Genomic DNA, 17,213 nt, shown 5'->3' on the forward strand with positions numbered 1-17,213 from the left:
GACGCGGGCAAAATGTCAAGAGCTAAAACCACCAGACCACAGCCCAGAAGAAGAAGAAGAAGAAGAAGAAGAAGAAGAAGAAGAAGAAGAAGAAGAAGAAGAAGAGGAGGAGGAGGAGGAGGAGGAGGAGGAGGAGTTTGGATTCATATTTCCCCTTTCTCTCCTGCAGGAGACTCAAAGGGGCTTACAATCTCCTTGCCCTTCCCCCCTCACAACAAACACCCTGTGAGGTGGGTGGGGCTGAGAGAGTTCCGAGAAGCTGTGACTCGCCCAAGGTCACCCAGCTGGCGTGTGTGGGAGTGTACAGGCTAATCTGAATTCCCCAGAGAAGCCTCCACAGCTCAGGCGGCAGAGCGGGGAATCAAACCCGGTTCCTCCAGATTAGATACACGAGCTCTTAACCTCCTACACCCACAACAGCTGGTTCTGCTTTTGTTCTGTATAGTAAAAGGCAACAAACCGGACTAATGATATAACCTTTTGTTGGGGTTTTACCATTCAGTTTGTAAGAAGAATTGAAGAGGAGTGAGCTAACTCAGTTCCCTTCTTCTTTTCCCCAGTCGCAGCTTTCTTCTCACTCCCACTTTTAGCTTTTGCCCTAGGTCAGCTCTAAATAGTAGGCATGGAGACCCCAAGTCAGAGGCGTATAGGGACATGGGGTCACCCATGTCTCCGGGCGCATGCCTTTTGGTCACATGGGGGGCCACAGGCACCCCCACTTGACCAAACGGCATGCACCCCAGCTGCATGCCACCAAGTTTCGCCCCCTGCCTCCATCCAGGCCATCTTTTGGGCAAAAGCGGGCCTGCAAGGAGGCCAAGAAGCGGGACTCGGGGGGTGGCCCCCACCCCAAGCTCCGCCTCCAAGCGTGGGGAGGGGAGGTGCATGGGTGGGGGGCGCCCAGAGAAGGAGTTGTCTCTGGGCACCATTTCCCCCTGATACACCTCTACCTGCAGTCCAAAACTCACCTGAGCCATGAACTCCTAACCCAAGGGTCCCTAATCTTATTGAGCCTTTGGAATTCTGACTCGGGGAGGTGGGCGCAGTCACAGGATGGCAGCTACAAGAGGCAAAATTGGCCACAACATGTCAGTGAGCGAGGTTATATATCACTCTAATAGTACCTCTAATATTTCAGGTAGAAGCTCTACTTAACACAGCCCTGCTGGACAAAAGCCCAAACCTAGCCCTTCCCCATTTCCAAAAGCTCTGGGCAGGTGCCAGGAAAAGAAGAAGAAGAAGAGTTTGGATTTTTATCCCCCCTTTCTCTCCTGTAGGAGACTCAAAGGGGCTTACAATCTCCTTGCCCTTCCCCCCTCACAACAAACACCCTGTGAGGTGGGTGGGGCTGAGAGAGCTCCGAGAAGCTGTGACTAGCCCAAGGTCACCCAGCTGGCATTTGTGGGAGTGCACAGGCTAATCTGAATTCCCCAGATAAGCCTCCACAGCTCAGGCAGCAGAGCTGGGAATCAAACCCGGTTCCTCCAGATTAGATACACGAGCTCTTAACCTCCTACGCCACTGCTGGTTGATAGTGTGTATGGACACCGTACTCAGGAGGATACCTGTCCTACCCAGGATCTGCATCTCAATCCCCACTTGTATCTGTAGGGCAGAGATGTCCAACTCTGGTGCTCCAGATGTTCATGGACTACAATTCTCATCAGCCCCTGCTGGCATGGCCAATCTGGAGCACCAGAACATCTGAAGCACCAGAGTGGGACACCCCTGATGTAGGGTAATTGCTTCCTGGGTGGCACACCAGAAATGTTTCTGCTATTTTGGGCTCCAAAATAAACCAAAAGCTGGGCAGTGTAATTCCTCAGGAAAGATGCCAGATTCTTGTCAAAGTCTGGCCATCGTTTTTGGTTGCCCTGGAGAGAATGAATGACAAGAATTTGGGATGCTCTGGGCAGGCAAAGGTTTTCTTGCTGGCAGACTCAAATCTGGAGAACCAGGTTTGATTCCCTACTCCTCCACTTGAGCAGTGGACTCTAATCTGTTAAAACAATTTTGTTTCCCCACTCCTCCCAGTGAAACCTGCTTGGGTGACCTTGGGCAAGTCACGGTTCTCTCAGAACTCTTTCAGCCCCACCTACCTCACAGGATGTCTGTTGTGGGGGGAGGAAGGGAAGGAGTTTGTAAGCTACACTGAGACTCCTTACAGCTGAGAAGACCAGGTTATTAAAAAAAACTCTTCACCTTGAATTGCTAAACATGCTGGACCAAAAACTCCAGAGTTTGATGTGGGATGAAGGAAAGCCTTGAAACTCAATGGTGGGGGGAAAGGCTAGAATGGAGAGGGGCAGTTCTAGTAAATGTTTAATGTTAGAAGTACTCCAAAGTCCAGCACTAAATGCATGTTTTCTTTCTCAACAGGGTCGCATAATGTCAGCTTTTCGGTATCTAACAAGGGAAGGTGAGTGAAGAATGAGATTCTTCTAATTTTAACATAAGCAACTTGCACTGACCAAGTTAGTCTCTGGTCAAACCAAACCTCTAGGAGTTTAAAACAGAACAGTTTAATATTATTACCATAAATTTGCCACTTGTGGTGTACATGATTTTTTTTGTCAAAAACGATGACCTTGGCATGCATGCATACATGCATCCATTCATTCATTCATTCATTCATTCATTCATTCATTCATTCATTCATTCATTCATTCATTCATTCATTCATTCATTCATTCATTCATTCAATTTCTAACCTGCCCATCCCCAAAGGGCTCAGTTAACTATAAGCATGTTAAAACTATTGGCCTGTTAGAAGTTCTTTTGGACAGCAAGAGATAAAAGCCTTTATTGGGCAGAAGAGTCCCAATGTTTTTCTCGATTCTGTTAATTTGGCTAACTCTGATTTCATATAATGCATTTCTGAAGGCATTATTTTTTTGGATATAAATGATTTATAAACACCCTTTGCTTGAAGGTGTGGGAAATACAGTGCAGAGTTTGGTTCTGGACTAATGAATTCTTAACCTATGTCCGTCACCAAGGATAGTGCTCTAAACCTTTTTTTTTTCTCAGTCAGAAGTCTAGAAAATTTGTGGATAGAGTGAGTCTGTTTTGCCGTTTCCAAAGGTGTTTAATAGGTGGTATTAGGCCCCAATTCGACTAGCGAGAATAGATAAAAAAAGGGATGATCTATGCTGGAAGTGTAGAAAAAAAGAAAGGGTCATTCTTCCACATGTGGTGGAGTTGTAAGAAAATCAAAAGATATTGGAGGAAAATAACAATACAAATAGGACAGATTCTTAAAATAAGGATGGGACTAAAACCAGAGACCTTATTGTTGGGACTGACTAGAGACTGTAAATTATTAAGGAATGTGTGCAAGGACGCGTGTGTGTGGCGGCACCACTGTTTGAATCCCACCACCGTTGGAACCTGTTATTAAAATTTTTGGATCCCACCACTGGTTCAATGCCACAGAGTTCATGCTTCAAAACCTCCTTGGTCTCCGAAGGAACTGACCTGAATAGTGTGGAAATAAGCTGCATTTTAATGGGGTTGGTTTTAATATATTAATCTCAGTGTAGCTCACAAACTCCTTCCCTTCCTCTCCCCACAACAGGCACACATATATATTAATATTATAATATATATATAGAGAGAGCCACTATTTAATGATTATTTAAATCTCGATATTATTGATTTTATTTGTGCTCTATGTGTTTGTTCACGACCCTGAGCCCTCCGGGGGAGGGCGGTTTATAAATATAACAACAACAACAACAACAACAACAACAACAACAACAACAACAACAACAACAACAACAACAACAACAACAACAACAACAACAACAACAACAACAACAACAACTGGAAGATCGCCTGGTGCCACCTGGAGGTCGACATCCCTATGTTTGACTGACAGGGGTGGGAGCACTGGCTCCAATCCATGCAACTAATTTACTTCCTTTACTCTTGCCATTCTGCCTTACTTCCATGAGTCCTCATTCATTTCTTCATTTTGTTGTAGATCACTTGTGGACAAGGACGCTTGGCTCATCAGTGCTAAAGAGCAGCTTTTCTTGTACCAAACTTTCCCAGGTAACGTGCTGTGCTCCGACCACTGAAATCTGTAATGACAGGAGAGCCCAGACTGAATCCTAGTTGCCGCTTCTGACCCCCAGGGCTCAATTTGTTTGTGAAGTGCTCTTCCAAAATGAGAGATTGTGGATCACAGGTCTTGTCTGAGGGTCCTTTTCCTGGCTGCTCTAGAAGGAGGAATTCCACTTACCTACTGCATAAGGAAAAAAAATTGGTGTGGTAGCATTAGGTCACTTCCAAGAAAAACTCAGAAGGGATGTCATGCTGCTCTAGGAATTGCTGGAGACTCTGTGGTTTTAACATAAAGTTTCTGGTGTTCTCTAGAGCAGTATTCTGTGTCCTCCCACCCGATGCCTCTGGCTTTCTTCCCTAGACTGCTACTGGCAAACGTATCTGGAAGCCCCTCGGCCTGGTCCTGTGTTTGAGGGCTGCTAGTAGGTACTAAGGTCCTGTTCTTTCTACTAAACTTATTGCATGTTGCTGCAGAGATTACAAGCTGTGTCGTCTCCCAATTGCATAGGATACCATTTGACCAGAGTTCTCACAGGTTCCCGAGAGTGGGTTACTAATTATTTGTGTGTGCCGAGAGGGGGTTACTAATGGGTGATTTTGCCACGTGATTTTTGCCTTAGTTACGCCCCTCCTCTCAGCAGTAGCGCGCAGAACTTGAAGCAGCCTAGCAGGAGGTGCACCGGCGTGCGTGGCAGCCTGCACCTGCGTGCATTTGTTTCCCGCCCAAGGACTGGTGCAGCAACTGCACCCTTGCCACAGCTCCGGCCAGGAATGCCCCGCCCCCGGAATGCCTGGCCACGCCCCCGTCGTGCCCCGCCCAGCCCCATTGGCGCTACGCCACAGTTTGAATCCCACCACCATGGGAACCTGTTACTAAAATTTTTGGATCCCACCACTGCATTTGACTGATTTTGGTGAGGTTTTTTCCCCCTCTCATAGGTCATCCCAAGCTCTTCCATTCTTCATTGTGTCCTTTTATCATTACCAGAGAATTCCTCCTCACTGGGTATCAGCAGGGAATGTATCGTCTCAATGACTGCGATGCTTAATTTGGAAAGCATCTTAGAAGCACGTTTAGAATAAGGGCACTGAGACCCCCACAGAGCGGTGGCAGCCATTTGGGTCCTAAGGCATTTGGCTGAAGGTGAAAAAGAAAACGAAACAAGCCAACAATCCTTGCTGAGTTTTTTTGCGGGGGAGGGGGGGGGTTCACTCAAAGAAGGTGGAAGATTAAAGCGGTTTGAAAAATGGATCCCAAATCATGCTGGAAAAAGTTCAGTATGATTCAGGTTGCTTCAGACCCGCAACCGATGCTGCTACTATTCAGCTGCTACCTCCGGGAGTCCATGTGAAGCTCAGAGGTAGCAGCGATTTTGGGAGTTCAGGTCTAAGATGCTCAAAATCCTCCCCCCCCCCAGCTGACATTAGCGATCAGCTTTTTGAGGTGATTTTTTAAAAATTATCCTGAAGATGGTTCTCCAAATCTTCAGCAGGAGTGGCATAGGAGGTTAAGCAGCAGTGGCGTAGGAGGTTAAGAGCTCGTGTATCTAATCTGGAGGAACCGGGTTTGATTCCCAGCTCTGCCACCTGAGCTGTGGAAATCTGGGGAGTAGGTCGCCTGTGCACTCCTACGCCAGCTGGGTGACCTTAGGCCTTCAATCACAGCACCGAGACTCTCAGCCCCACCCACCTCACAGGGTGTTTGTTGTGAGGGGGGAAGGGCAAGGAGATTGTAAGCCCCTTTGAGTCTCCTGCAGGAGAGAAAGGGGGGATATATATCCAAACTATTATTATTATTATTATTATTATTATTATTATTATTATTATTATTATTATTATTATTATCATCATCATCATCATCATCATCATCATCATCATCATCATCATCATCATCATCATCATCATCATCATCATCATCATCATCATCATCATCATCATCATCATCATCATCATCATCATCATTATTAAATTGTTTTTAGGCTCACAATCAAATCCTCTCCCTTCTTTTTACAGAAATATTTTCAGTATCTCCACCTGCAGGAAGCCTGGGTGGTGGAATGCTGGTCACCATCACAGGAGACTTTTTTGATACTCCTGCGACGGTCACGATTGCAGGTAATAAAACTGAAATGAGTCTTCTTGACACTTTTGCTTCTGAAAGTAAGAATGCCAGGGTGTGGGGAAAATGGAGAAATGAATCGGTGTCCTCCAAAATGGCCTATCGTTAACAGCCTTGCTCAGGTCTTGCCAACTGAGAGCTATAGAGTCAGTCTCTGTCATGAGAGCCACAATGGTTTAGTAGTGGTTAAGAGCAGGTGGAGTCTAATCTGGAGAAACAAGTTTGATTCTCTACTATTCCACATGTTATCTGGTGAAGTGGATTTGTTTTCCCACTCCTACATTCCTGCTGGGTGATCTTGGGCCAGCCACAGTTCTCTCTGAACTCTCTCAGTCCCACCTACCTCAAACAGTGTCTGTCTATTGTGGGGAGAGGAAGGAAAGGAGTTTGTGAGCTGTCTAGAGTCTCCTGAAAGGAGGCAGCGTGTAAGGAACCAGTAACGTCCAGGCCAAAAGTAACTTTGCAAGTTCTTTATTGAGCTGGCATTCTAAGTCGATCACAAGCAATGCGGGAACTGACCCCCCAACGTTCGAACAGCCTCTTTTACGGGCTCCCCACCAGTTCCCGCCAAAGTTAGATAAACACCTTTAGTTCCCATCCAAAAACCTCCTTGAAACAGTTTCACACAGACAGGCAAAAGAAACAGGAGATACAGATCTCCCCGTTCCAGGTGTCCCACCAACCTTGTCAGAAAAGAACCTTCCAAGGTTAAGCAGCAACTTTACACAGAGGAATTTCCCCCACGGACCATATATCTTGTGATAGGGAAGTGAAACATCCCACTTTGGCCATGACTTCCGCATGGCTTCCAGGCCTCAATTGGGCCCGCCCTGCAAGAGTTCCCTTATCCCGCAGCTTCCAAAACCAGTAAAATTAAAGATTCTTTTTAAACAGCCAGGGCTGCTCCCGCTCCCATGCGGACACCACCAGAGACGGACCGGTTTATTTTCCCCACCTCGCTGCCTGTTCGCCCTGCCCCACAGCTACAGCCAATCAGAACATCAGAAAAACAGGAATGTTCGCACATCCGCAGGAATCTATGTAAACTGCATAAACATAAATTACATGAACTACGTAAACATATGTAAATGTGCGTAAACTACCGAAATAACTACAGAAATAATTACCGAAATAATTACCGAAATAATTACCGAAATAATTACCGAAATGTACGTAAACTACCGAAATAATTACCGAAATAAACTACCGAAAAAATGAAGCATAATTCACTGGAGTTCTTCCTTCCGGCCTGAACACGCTGACGGGGCAGCCAGGCGGAGAAACCGAGATACAAACAACCTGGTATGTTTGATCCCAGTTTTCCCTCGTCTGTGGGGAAAACGCCAAAGATGAGGTATAAATCCAAACTCCTCCTCCTTTTCCTCCTTCAAGTACGACAGCCTCAGTTTTTGTCATTTTGGGAAGTTCAGGTTTGATTTGGTCTAGAACAGGGGTCTGCAACCTGTGGCTCTCCAGATGTTCACGGACTACAATTCCCATCAGCCCCTGCCAGCAGGGCCATAACATCTGTACAGAAATGCAGTTACTTTATTGCGGGGTTATCCTCTAAATCACAGGTGTCAAACTCGTGGCCCTCCAGATGTTATGGACTACAGTTCCCATCATCCCCTGCATGCATCACGCTGGCAGGGGATGATGGGAACTGTAGTCCATAACATCTGGAGGGCCACGAGTTTGACACCTATGCTCTAAATAACTAGACTTGGTTAATTGCTTTGAAGCTGCCATACGATGTTTCTCTTCTTGCTTGTCAGGGACTCCCTGTCCGATTAATTATGTTTCTCCACAAATGATCACCTGCACAGCTGGAGCAGCTGGTGAAAATAGACGCCCCAACGGACCACAGCCAGGTACAGTCCACAGGAACCTCCTCTGGAGGGGAGAGGTTTTAATGCTTCTGCAGCATGCAGGGATGTAGGAGCCACGTATCCTGACGTGCTCGTTTGAGCTGGCATTGTTTTCTGTCACATTCTGTTTGCACACATCGCTCCAGCAGGACTCTTCTGACAGGCTGAAGAAACTGGGAAGTGATTGAGAGAGGCAATGTAAGGGTGTTTCACCTTCCCTCCTCTCCTGTGCTGGGAAGAGGGATGCCTTCAACTGTGTGAGTCACATTGGCTCCATATGTATTGTCGAAGGCTTTCACGGCCGGAATCACTGGGATGCTGTGTGGTTTCCGGGCCGTATGGCCGTGTTCTAGCAGCATTCTCTCCCGCCCCCCCACCCCCCCCCCCCCGCCCCCCCCCCCCCCCCCACCCCCCCCCCCCCCCCCCCCCCCCCCCCCCCACCCCCCCCCCCCCCCACATCCCCCCCCCCCCAACCCCCCCCCCCCCCCCCACCCGCCCCCCCCCCCCCACCCCCCCCCCCCCCCACCCCCCCCCCCCCCCACCCCCCCCCCCCCCCACCCCCCCCCCCCCCCACCCCCCCCCCCCCCCACCCCCCCCCCCCCCCACCCCCCCCCCCCCCCACCCCCCCCCCCCCCCACCCCCCCCCCCCCCCACCCCCCCCCCCCCCCACCCCCCCCCCCCCCCACCCCCCCCCCCCCCCACCCCCCCCCCCCCCCACCCCCCCCCCCCCCCACCCCCCCCCCCCCCCACCCCCCCCCCCCCCCACCCCCCCCCCCCCCCACCCCCCCCCCCCCCCACCCCCCCCCCCCCCCACCCCCCCCCCCCCCCACCCCCCCCCCCCCCCACCCCCCCCCCCCCCCACCCCCCCCCCCCCCCACCCCCCCCCCCCCCCACCCCCCCCCCCCCCCACCCCCCCCCCCCCCCACCCCCCCCCCCCCCCACCCCCCCCCCCCCCCACCCCCCCCCCCCCCCACCCCCCCCCCCCCCCACCCCCCCCCCCCCCCACCCCCCCCCCCCCCCACCCCCCCCCCCCCCCACCCCCCCCCCCCCCCACCCCCCCCCCCCCCCACCCCCCCCCCCCCCCACCCCCCCCCCCCCCCACCCCCCCCCCCCCCCACCCCCCCCCCCCCCCACCCCCCCCCCCCCCCACCCCCCCCCCCCCCCACCCCCCCCCCCCCCCACCCCCCCCCCCCCCCACCCCCCCCCCCCCCCACCCCCCCCCCCCCCCACCCCCCCCCCCCCCCACCCCCCCCCCCCCCCACCCCCCCCCCCCCCCACCCCCCCCCCCCCCCACCCCCCCCCCCCCCCACCCCCCCCCCCCCCCACCCCCCCCCCCCCCCACCCCCCCCCCCCCCCACCCCCCCCCCCCCCCACCCCCCCCCCCCCCCACCCCCCCCCCCCCCCACCCCCCCCCCCCCCCACCCCCCCCCCCCCCCACCCCCCCCCCCCCCCACCCCCCCCCCCCCCCACCCCCCCCCCCCCCCACCCCCCCCCCCCCCCACCCCCCCCCCCCCCCACCCCCCCCCCCCCCCACCCCCCCCCCCCCCCACCCCCCCCCCCCCCCACCCCCCCCCCCCCCCACCCCCCCCCCCCCCCACCCCCCCCCCCCCCCACCCCCCCCCCCCCCCACCCCCCCCCCCCCCCACCCCCCCCCCCCCCCACCCCCCCCCCCCCCCACCCCCCCCCCCCCCCACCCCCCCCCCCCCCCACCCCCCCCCCCCCCCACCCCCCCCCCCCCCCACCCCCCCCCCCCCCCACCCCCCCCCCCCCCCACCCCCCCCCCCCCCCACCCCCCCCCCCCCCCACCCCCCCCCCCCCCCACCCCCCCCCCCCCCCACCCCCCCCCCCCCCCACCCCCCCCCCCCCCCACCCCCCCCCCCCCCCACCCCCCCCCCCCCCCACCCCCCCCCCCCCCCACCCCCCCCCCCCCCCACCCCCCCCCCCCCCCACCCCCCCCCCCCCCCACCCCCCCCCCCCCCCACCCCCCCCCCCCCCCACCCCCCCCCCCCCCCACCCCCCCCCCCCCCCACCCCCCCCCCCCCCCACCCCCCCCCCCCCCCACCCCCCCCCCCCCCCACCCCCCCCCCCCCCCACCCCCCCCCCCCCCCACCCCCCCCCCCCCCCACCCCCCCCCCCCCCCACCCCCCCCCCCCCCCACCCCCCCCCCCCCCCACCCCCCCCCCCCCCCACCCCCCCCCCCCCCCACCCCCCCCCCCCCCCACCCCCCCCCCCCCCCACCCCCCCCCCCCCCCACCCCCCCCCCCCCCCACCCCCCCCCCCCCCCACCCCCCCCCCCCCCCACCCCCCCCCCCCCCCACCCCCCCCCCCCCCCACCCCCCCCCCCCCCCACCCCCCCCCCCCCCCACCCCCCCCCCCCCCCACCCCCCCCCCCCCCCACCCCCCCCCCCCCCCACCCCCCCCCCCCCCCACCCCCCCCCCCCCCCACCCCCCCCCCCCCCCACCCCCCCCCCCCCCCACCCCCCCCCCCCCCCACCCCCCCCCCCCCCCACCCCCCCCCCCCCCCACCCCCCCCCCCCCCCACCCCCCCCCCCCCCCACCCCCCCCCCCCCCCACCCCCCCCCCCCCCCACCCCCCCCCCCCCCCACCCCCCCCCCCCCCCACCCCCCCCCCCCCCCACCCCCCCCCCCCCCCACCCCCCCCCCCCCCCACCCCCCCCCCCCCCCACCCCCCCCCCCCCCCACCCCCCCCCCCCCCCACCCCCCCCCCCCCCCACCCCCCCCCCCCCCCACCCCCCCCCCCCCCCACCCCCCCCCCCCCCCACCCCCCCCCCCCCCCACCCCCCCCCCCCCCCACCCCCCCCCCCCCCCACCCCCCCCCCCCCCCACCCCCCCCCCCCCCCACCCCCCCCCCCCCCCACCCCCCCCCCCCCCCACCCCCCCCCCCCCCCACCCCCCCCCCCCCCCACCCCCCCCCCCCCCCACCCCCCCCCCCCCCCACCCCCCCCCCCCCCCACCCCCCCCCCCCCCCACCCCCCCCCCCCCCCACCCCCCCCCCCCCCCACCCCCCCCCCCCCCCACCCCCCCCCCCCCCCACCCCCCCCCCCCCCCACCCCCCCCCCCCCCCACCCCCCCCCCCCCCCACCCCCCCCCCCCCCCACCCCCCCCCCCCCCCACCCCCCCCCCCCCCCACCCCCCCCCCCCCCCACCCCCCCCCCCCCCCACCCCCCCCCCCCCCCACCCCCCCCCCCCCCCACCCCCCCCCCCCCCCACCCCCCCCCCCCCCCACCCCCCCCCCCCCCCACCCCCCCCCCCCCCCACCCCCCCCCCCCCCCACCCCCCCCCCCCCCCACCCCCCCCCCCCCCCACCCCCCCCCCCCCCCACCCCCCCCCCCCCCCACCCCCCCCCCCCCCCACCCCCCCCCCCCCCCACCCCCCCCCCCCCCCACCCCCCCCCCCCCCCACCCCCCCCCCCCCCCACCCCCCCCCCCCCCCACCCCCCCCCCCCCCCACCCCCCCCCCCCCCCACCCCCCCCCCCCCCCACCCCCCCCCCCCCCCACCCCCCCCCCCCCCCACCCCCCCCCCCCCCCACCCCCCCCCCCCCCCACCCCCCCCCCCCCCCACCCCCCCCCCCCCCCACCCCCCCCCCCCCCCACCCCCCCCCCCCCCCACCCCCCCCCCCCCCCACCCCCCCCCCCCCCCACCCCCCCCCCCCCCCACCCCCCCCCCCCCCCACCCCCCCCCCCCCCCACCCCCCCCCCCCCCCACCCCCCCCCCCCCCCACCCCCCCCCCCCCCCACCCCCCCCCCCCCCCACCCCCCCCCCCCCCCACCCCCCCCCCCCCCCACCCCCCCCCCCCCCCACCCCCCCCCCCCCCCACCCCCCCCCCCCCCCACCCCCCCCCCCCCCCACCCCCCCCCCCCCCCACCCCCCCCCCCCCCCACCCCCCCCCCCCCCCACCCCCCCCCCCCCCCACCCCCCCCCCCCCCCACCCCCCCCCCCCCCCACCCCCCCCCCCCCCCACCCCCCCCCCCCCCCACCCCCCCCCCCCCCCACCCCCCCCCCCCCCCACCCCCCCCCCCCCCCACCCCCCCCCCCCCCCACCCCCCCCCCCCCCCACCCCCCCCCCCCCCCACCCCCCCCCCCCCCCACCCCCCCCCCCCCCCACCCCCCCCCCCCCCCACCCCCCCCCCCCCCCACCCCCCCCCCCCCCCACCCCCCCCCCCCCCCACCCCCCCCCCCCCCCACCCCCCCCCCCCCCCACCCCCCCCCCCCCCCACCCCCCCCCCCCCCCACCCCCCCCCCCCCCCACCCCCCCCCCCCCCCACCCCCCCCCCCCCCCACCCCCCCCCCCCCCCACCCCCCCCCCCCCCCACCCCCCCCCCCCCCCACCCCCCCCCCCCCCCACCCCCCCCCCCCCCCACCCCCCCCCCCCCCCACCCCCCCCCCCCCCCACCCCCCCCCCCCCCCACCCCCCCCCCCCCCCACCCCCCCCCCCCCCCACCCCCCCCCCCCCCCACCCCCCCCCCCCCCCACCCCCCCCCCCCCCCACCCCCCCCCCCCCCCACCCCCCCCCCCCCCCACCCCCCCCCCCCCCCACCCCCCCCCCCCCCCACCCCCCCCCCCCCCCACCCCCCCCCCCCCCCACCCCCCCCCCCCCCCACCCCCCCCCCCCCCCACCCCCCCCCCCCCCCACCCCCCCCCCCCCCCACCCCCCCCCCCCCCCACCCCCCCCCCCCCCCACCCCCCCCCCCCCCCACCCCCCCCCCCCCCCACCCCCCCCCCCCCCCACCCCCCCCCCCCCCCACCCCCCCCCCCCCCCACCCCCCCCCCCCCCCACCCCCCCCCCCCCCCACCCCCCCCCCCCCCCACCCCCCCCCCCCCCCACCCCCCCCCCCCCCCACCCCCCCCCCCCCCCACCCCCCCCCCCCCCCACCCCCCCCCCCCCCCACCCCCCCCCCCCCCCACCCCCCCCCCCCCCCACCCCCCCCCCCCCCCACCCCCCCCCCCCCCCACCCCCCCCCCCCCCCACCCCCCCCCCCCCCCACCCCCCCCCCCCCCCACCCCCCCCCCCCCCCACCCCCCCCCCCCCCCACCCCCCCCCCCCCCCACCCCCCCCCCCCCCCACCCCCCCCCCCCCCCACCCCCCCCCCCCCCCACCCCCCCCCCCCCCCACCCCCCCCCCCCCCCACCCCCCCCCCCCCCCACCCCCCCCCCCCCCCACCCCCCCCCCCCCCCACCCCCCCCCCCCCCCACCCCCCCCCCCCCCCACCCCCCCCCCCCCCCACCCCCCCCCCCCCCCACCCCCCCCCCCCCCCACCCCCCCCCCCCCCCACCCCCCCCCCCCCCCACCCCCCCCCCCCCCCACCCCCCCCCCCCCCCACCCCCCCCCCCCCCCACCCCCCCCCCCCCCCACCCCCCCCCCCCCCCACCCCCCCCCCCCCCCACCCCCCCCCCCCCCCACCCCCCCCCCCCCCCACCCCCCCCCCCCCCCACCCCCCCCCCCCCCCACCCCCCCCCCCCCCCACCCCCCCCCCCCCCCACCCCCCCCCCCCCCCACCCCCCCCCCCCCCCACCCCCCCCCCCCCCCACCCCCCCCCCCCCCCACCCCCCCCCCCCCCCACCCCCCCCCCCCCCCACCCCCCCCCCCCCCCACCCCCCCCCCCCCCCACCCCCCCCCCCCCCCACCCCCCCCCCCCCCCACCCCCCCCCCCCCCCACCCCCCCCCCCCCCCACCCCCCCCCCCCCCCACCCCCCCCCCCCCCCACCCCCCCCCCCCCCCACCCCCCCCCCCCCCCACCCCCCCCCCCCCCCACCCCCCCCCCCCCCCACCCCCCCCCCCCCCCACCCCCCCCCCCCCCCACCCCCCCCCCCCCCCACCCCCCCCCCCCCCCACCCCCCCCCCCCCCCACCCCCCCCCCCCCCCACCCCCCCCCCCCCCCACCCCCCCCCCCCCCCACCCCCCCCCCCCCCCACCCCCCCCCCCCCCCACCCCCCCCCCCCCCCACCCCCCCCCCCCCCCACCCCCCCCCCCCCCCACCCCCCCCCCCCCCCACCCCCCCCCCCCCCCACCCCCCCCCCCCCCCACCCCCCCCCCCCCCCACCCCCCCCCCCCCCCACCCCCCCCCCCCCCCACCCCCCCCCCCCCCCACCCCCCCCCCCCCCCACCCCCCCCCCCCCCCACCCCCCCCCCCCCCCACCCCCCCCCCCCCCCACCCCCCCCCCCCCCCACCCCCCCCCCCCCCCACCCCCCCCCCCCCCCACCCCCCCCCCCCCCCACCCCCCCCCCCCCCCACCCCCCCCCCCCCCCACCCCCCCCCCCCCCCACCCCCCCCCCCCCCCACCCCCCCCCCCCCCCACCCCCCCCCCCCCCCACCCCCCCCCCCCCCCACCCCCCCCCCCCCCCACCCCCCCCCCCCCCCACCCCCCCCCCCCCCCACCCCCCCCCCCCCCCACCCCCCCCCCCCCCCACCCCCCCCCCCCCCCACCCCCCCCCCCCCCCACCCCCCCCCCCCCCCACCCCCCCCCCCCCCCACCCCCCCCCCCCCCCACCCCCCCCCCCCCCCACCCCCCCCCCCCCCCACCCCCCCCCCCCCCCACCCCCCCCCCCCCCCACCCCCCCCCCCCCCCACCCCCCCCCCCCCCCACCCCCCCCCCCCCCCACCCCCCCCCCCCCCCACCCCCCCCCCCCCCCACCCCCCCCCCCCCCCACCCCCCCCCCCCCCCACCCCCCCCCCCCCCCACCCCCCCCCCCCCCCACCCCCCCCCCCCCCCACCCCCCCCCCCCCCCACCCCCCCCCCCCCCCACCCCCCCCCCCCCCCACCCCCCCCCCCCCCCACCCCCCCCCCCCCCCACCCCCCCCCCCCCCCACCCCCCCCCCCCCCCACCCCCCCCCCCCCCCACCCCCCCCCCCCCCCACCCCCCCCCCCCCCCACCCCCCCCCCCCCCCACCCCCCCCCCCCCCCACCCCCCCCCCCCCCCACCCCCCCCCCCCCCCACCCCCCCCCCCCCCCACCCCCCCCCCCCCCCACCCCCCCCCCCCCCCACCCCCCCCCCCCCCCACCCCCCCCCCCCCCCACCCCCCCCCCCCCCCACCCCCCCCCCCCCCCACCCCCCCCCCCCCCCACCCCCCCCCCCCCCCACCCCCCCCCCCCCCCACCCCCCCCCCCCCCCACCCCCCCCCCCCCCCACCCCCCCCCCCCCCCACCCCCCCCCCCCCCCACCCCCCCCCCCCCCCACCCCCCCCCCCCCCCACCCCCCCCCCCCCCCACCCCCCCCCCCCCCCACCCCCCCCCCCCCCCACCCCCCCCCCCCCCCACCCCCCCCCCCCCCCACCCCCCCCCCCCCCCACCCCCCCCCCCCCCCACCCCCCCCCCCCCCCACCCCCCCCCCCCCCCACCCCCCCCCCCCCCCACCCCCCCCCCCCCCCACCCCCCCCCCCCCCCACCCCCCCCCCCCCCCACCCCCCCCCCCCCCCACCCCCCCCCCCCCCCACCCCCCCCCCCCCCCACCCCCCCCCCCCCCCACCCCCCCCCCCCCCCACCCCCCCCCCCCCCCACCCCCCCCCCCCCCCACCCCCCCCCCCCCCCACCCCCCCCCCCCCCCACCCCCCCCCCCCCCCACCCCCCCCCCCCCCCACCCCCCCCCCCCCCCACCCCCCCCCCCCCCCACCCCCCCCCCCCCCCACCCCCCCCCCCCCCCACCCCCCCCCCCCCCCACCCCCCCCCCCCCCCACCCCCCCCCCCCCCCACCCCCCCCCCCCCCCACCCCCCCCCCCCCCCACCCCCCCCCCCCCCCACCCCCCCCCCCCCCCACCCCCCCCCCCCCCCACCCCCCCCCCCCCCCACCCCCCCCCCCCCCCACCCCCCCCCCCCCCCACCCCCCCCCCCCCCCACCCCCCCCCCCCCCCACCCCCCCCCCCCCCCACCCCCCCCCCCCCCCACCCCCCCCCCCCCCCACCCCCCCCCCCCCCCACCCCCCCCCCCCCCCACCCCCCCCCCCCCCCACCCCCCCCCCCCCCCACCCCCCCCCCCCCCCACCCCCCCCCCCCCCCACCCCCCCCCCCCCCCACCCCCCCCCCCCCCCACCCCCCCCCCCCCCCACCCCCCCCCCCCCCCACCCCCCCCCCCCCCCACCCCCCCCCCCCCCCACCCCCCCCCCCCCCCACCCCCCCCCCCCCCCACCCCCCCCCCCCCCCACCCCCCCCCCCCCCCACCCCCCCCCCCCCCCACCCCCCCCCCCCCCCACCCCCCCCCCCCCCCACCCCCCCCCCCCCCCACCCCCCCCCCCCCCCACCCCCCCCCCCCCCCACCCCCCCCCCCCCCCACCCCCCCCCCCCCCCACCCCCCCCCCCCCCCACCCCCCCCCCCCCCCACCCCCCCCCCCCCCCACCCCCCCCCCCCCCCACCCCCCCCCCCCCCCACCCCCCCCCCCCCCCACCCCCCCCCCCCCCCACCCCCCCCCCCCCCCACCCCCCCCCCCCCCCACCCCCCCCCCCCCCCACCCCCCCCCCCCCCCACCCCCCCCCCCCCCCACCCCCCCCCCCCCCCACCCCCCCCCCCCCCCACCCCCCCCCCCCCCCACCCCCCCCCCCCCCCACCCCCCCCCCCCCCCACCCCCCCCCCCCCCCACCCCCCCCCCCCCCCACCCCCCCCCCCCCCCACCCCCCCCCCCCCCCACCCCCCCCCCCCCCCACCCCCCCCCCCCCCCACCCCCCCCCCCCCCCACCCCCCCCCCCCCCCACCCCCCCCCCCCCCCACCCCCCCCCCCCCCCACCCCCCCCCCCCCCCACCCCCCCCCCCCCCCACCCCCCCCCCCCCCCACCCCCCCCCCCCCCCACCCCCCCCCCCCCCCACCCCCCCCCCCCCCCACCCCCCCCCCCCCCCACCCCCCCCCCCCCCCACCCCCCCCCCCCCCCACCCCCCCCCCCCCCCACCCCCCCCCCCCCCCACCCCCCCCCCCCCCCACCCCCCCCCCCCCCCACCCCCCCCCCCCCCCACCCCCCCCCCCCCCCACCCCCCCCCCCCCCCACCCCCCCCCCCCCCCACCCCCCCCCCCCCCCACCCCCCCCCCCCCCCACCCCCCCCCCCCCCCACCCCCCCCCCCCCCCACCCCCCCCCCCCCCCACCCCCCCCCCCCCCCACCCCCCCCCCCCCCCACCCCCCCCCCCCCCCACCCCCCCCCCCCCCCACCCCCCCCC

At 70.7% G+C, this 17,213-nt stretch overlaps 1 protein-coding gene across 1 annotated transcript in view; it reads left to right on the top strand.

Moving 5' to 3' along the window:
* The window catches only part of LOC125438395 (fibrocystin-like), a 74,826-nt gene that overhangs the window by 31,238 nt on the left and 26,375 nt on the right, over positions 1–17,213 (top strand). The window contains exons 10-13 of the mRNA XM_048506843.1: positions 2,380–2,419; positions 3,986–4,056; positions 6,082–6,183; positions 7,963–8,058. Of these exons, the coding sequence (XP_048362800.1) occupies positions 2,380–2,419; positions 3,986–4,056; positions 6,082–6,183; positions 7,963–8,058 (309 nt within the window). The remainder of the gene's footprint in view (positions 1–2,379; positions 2,420–3,985; positions 4,057–6,081; positions 6,184–7,962; positions 8,059–17,213) is intronic.

This window comes from Sphaerodactylus townsendi, linkage group LG01 (assembly GCF_021028975.2).
Source record: "Sphaerodactylus townsendi isolate TG3544 linkage group LG01, MPM_Stown_v2.3, whole genome shotgun sequence".
Taxonomy (NCBI): domain Eukaryota; kingdom Metazoa; phylum Chordata; class Lepidosauria; order Squamata; family Sphaerodactylidae; genus Sphaerodactylus; species Sphaerodactylus townsendi.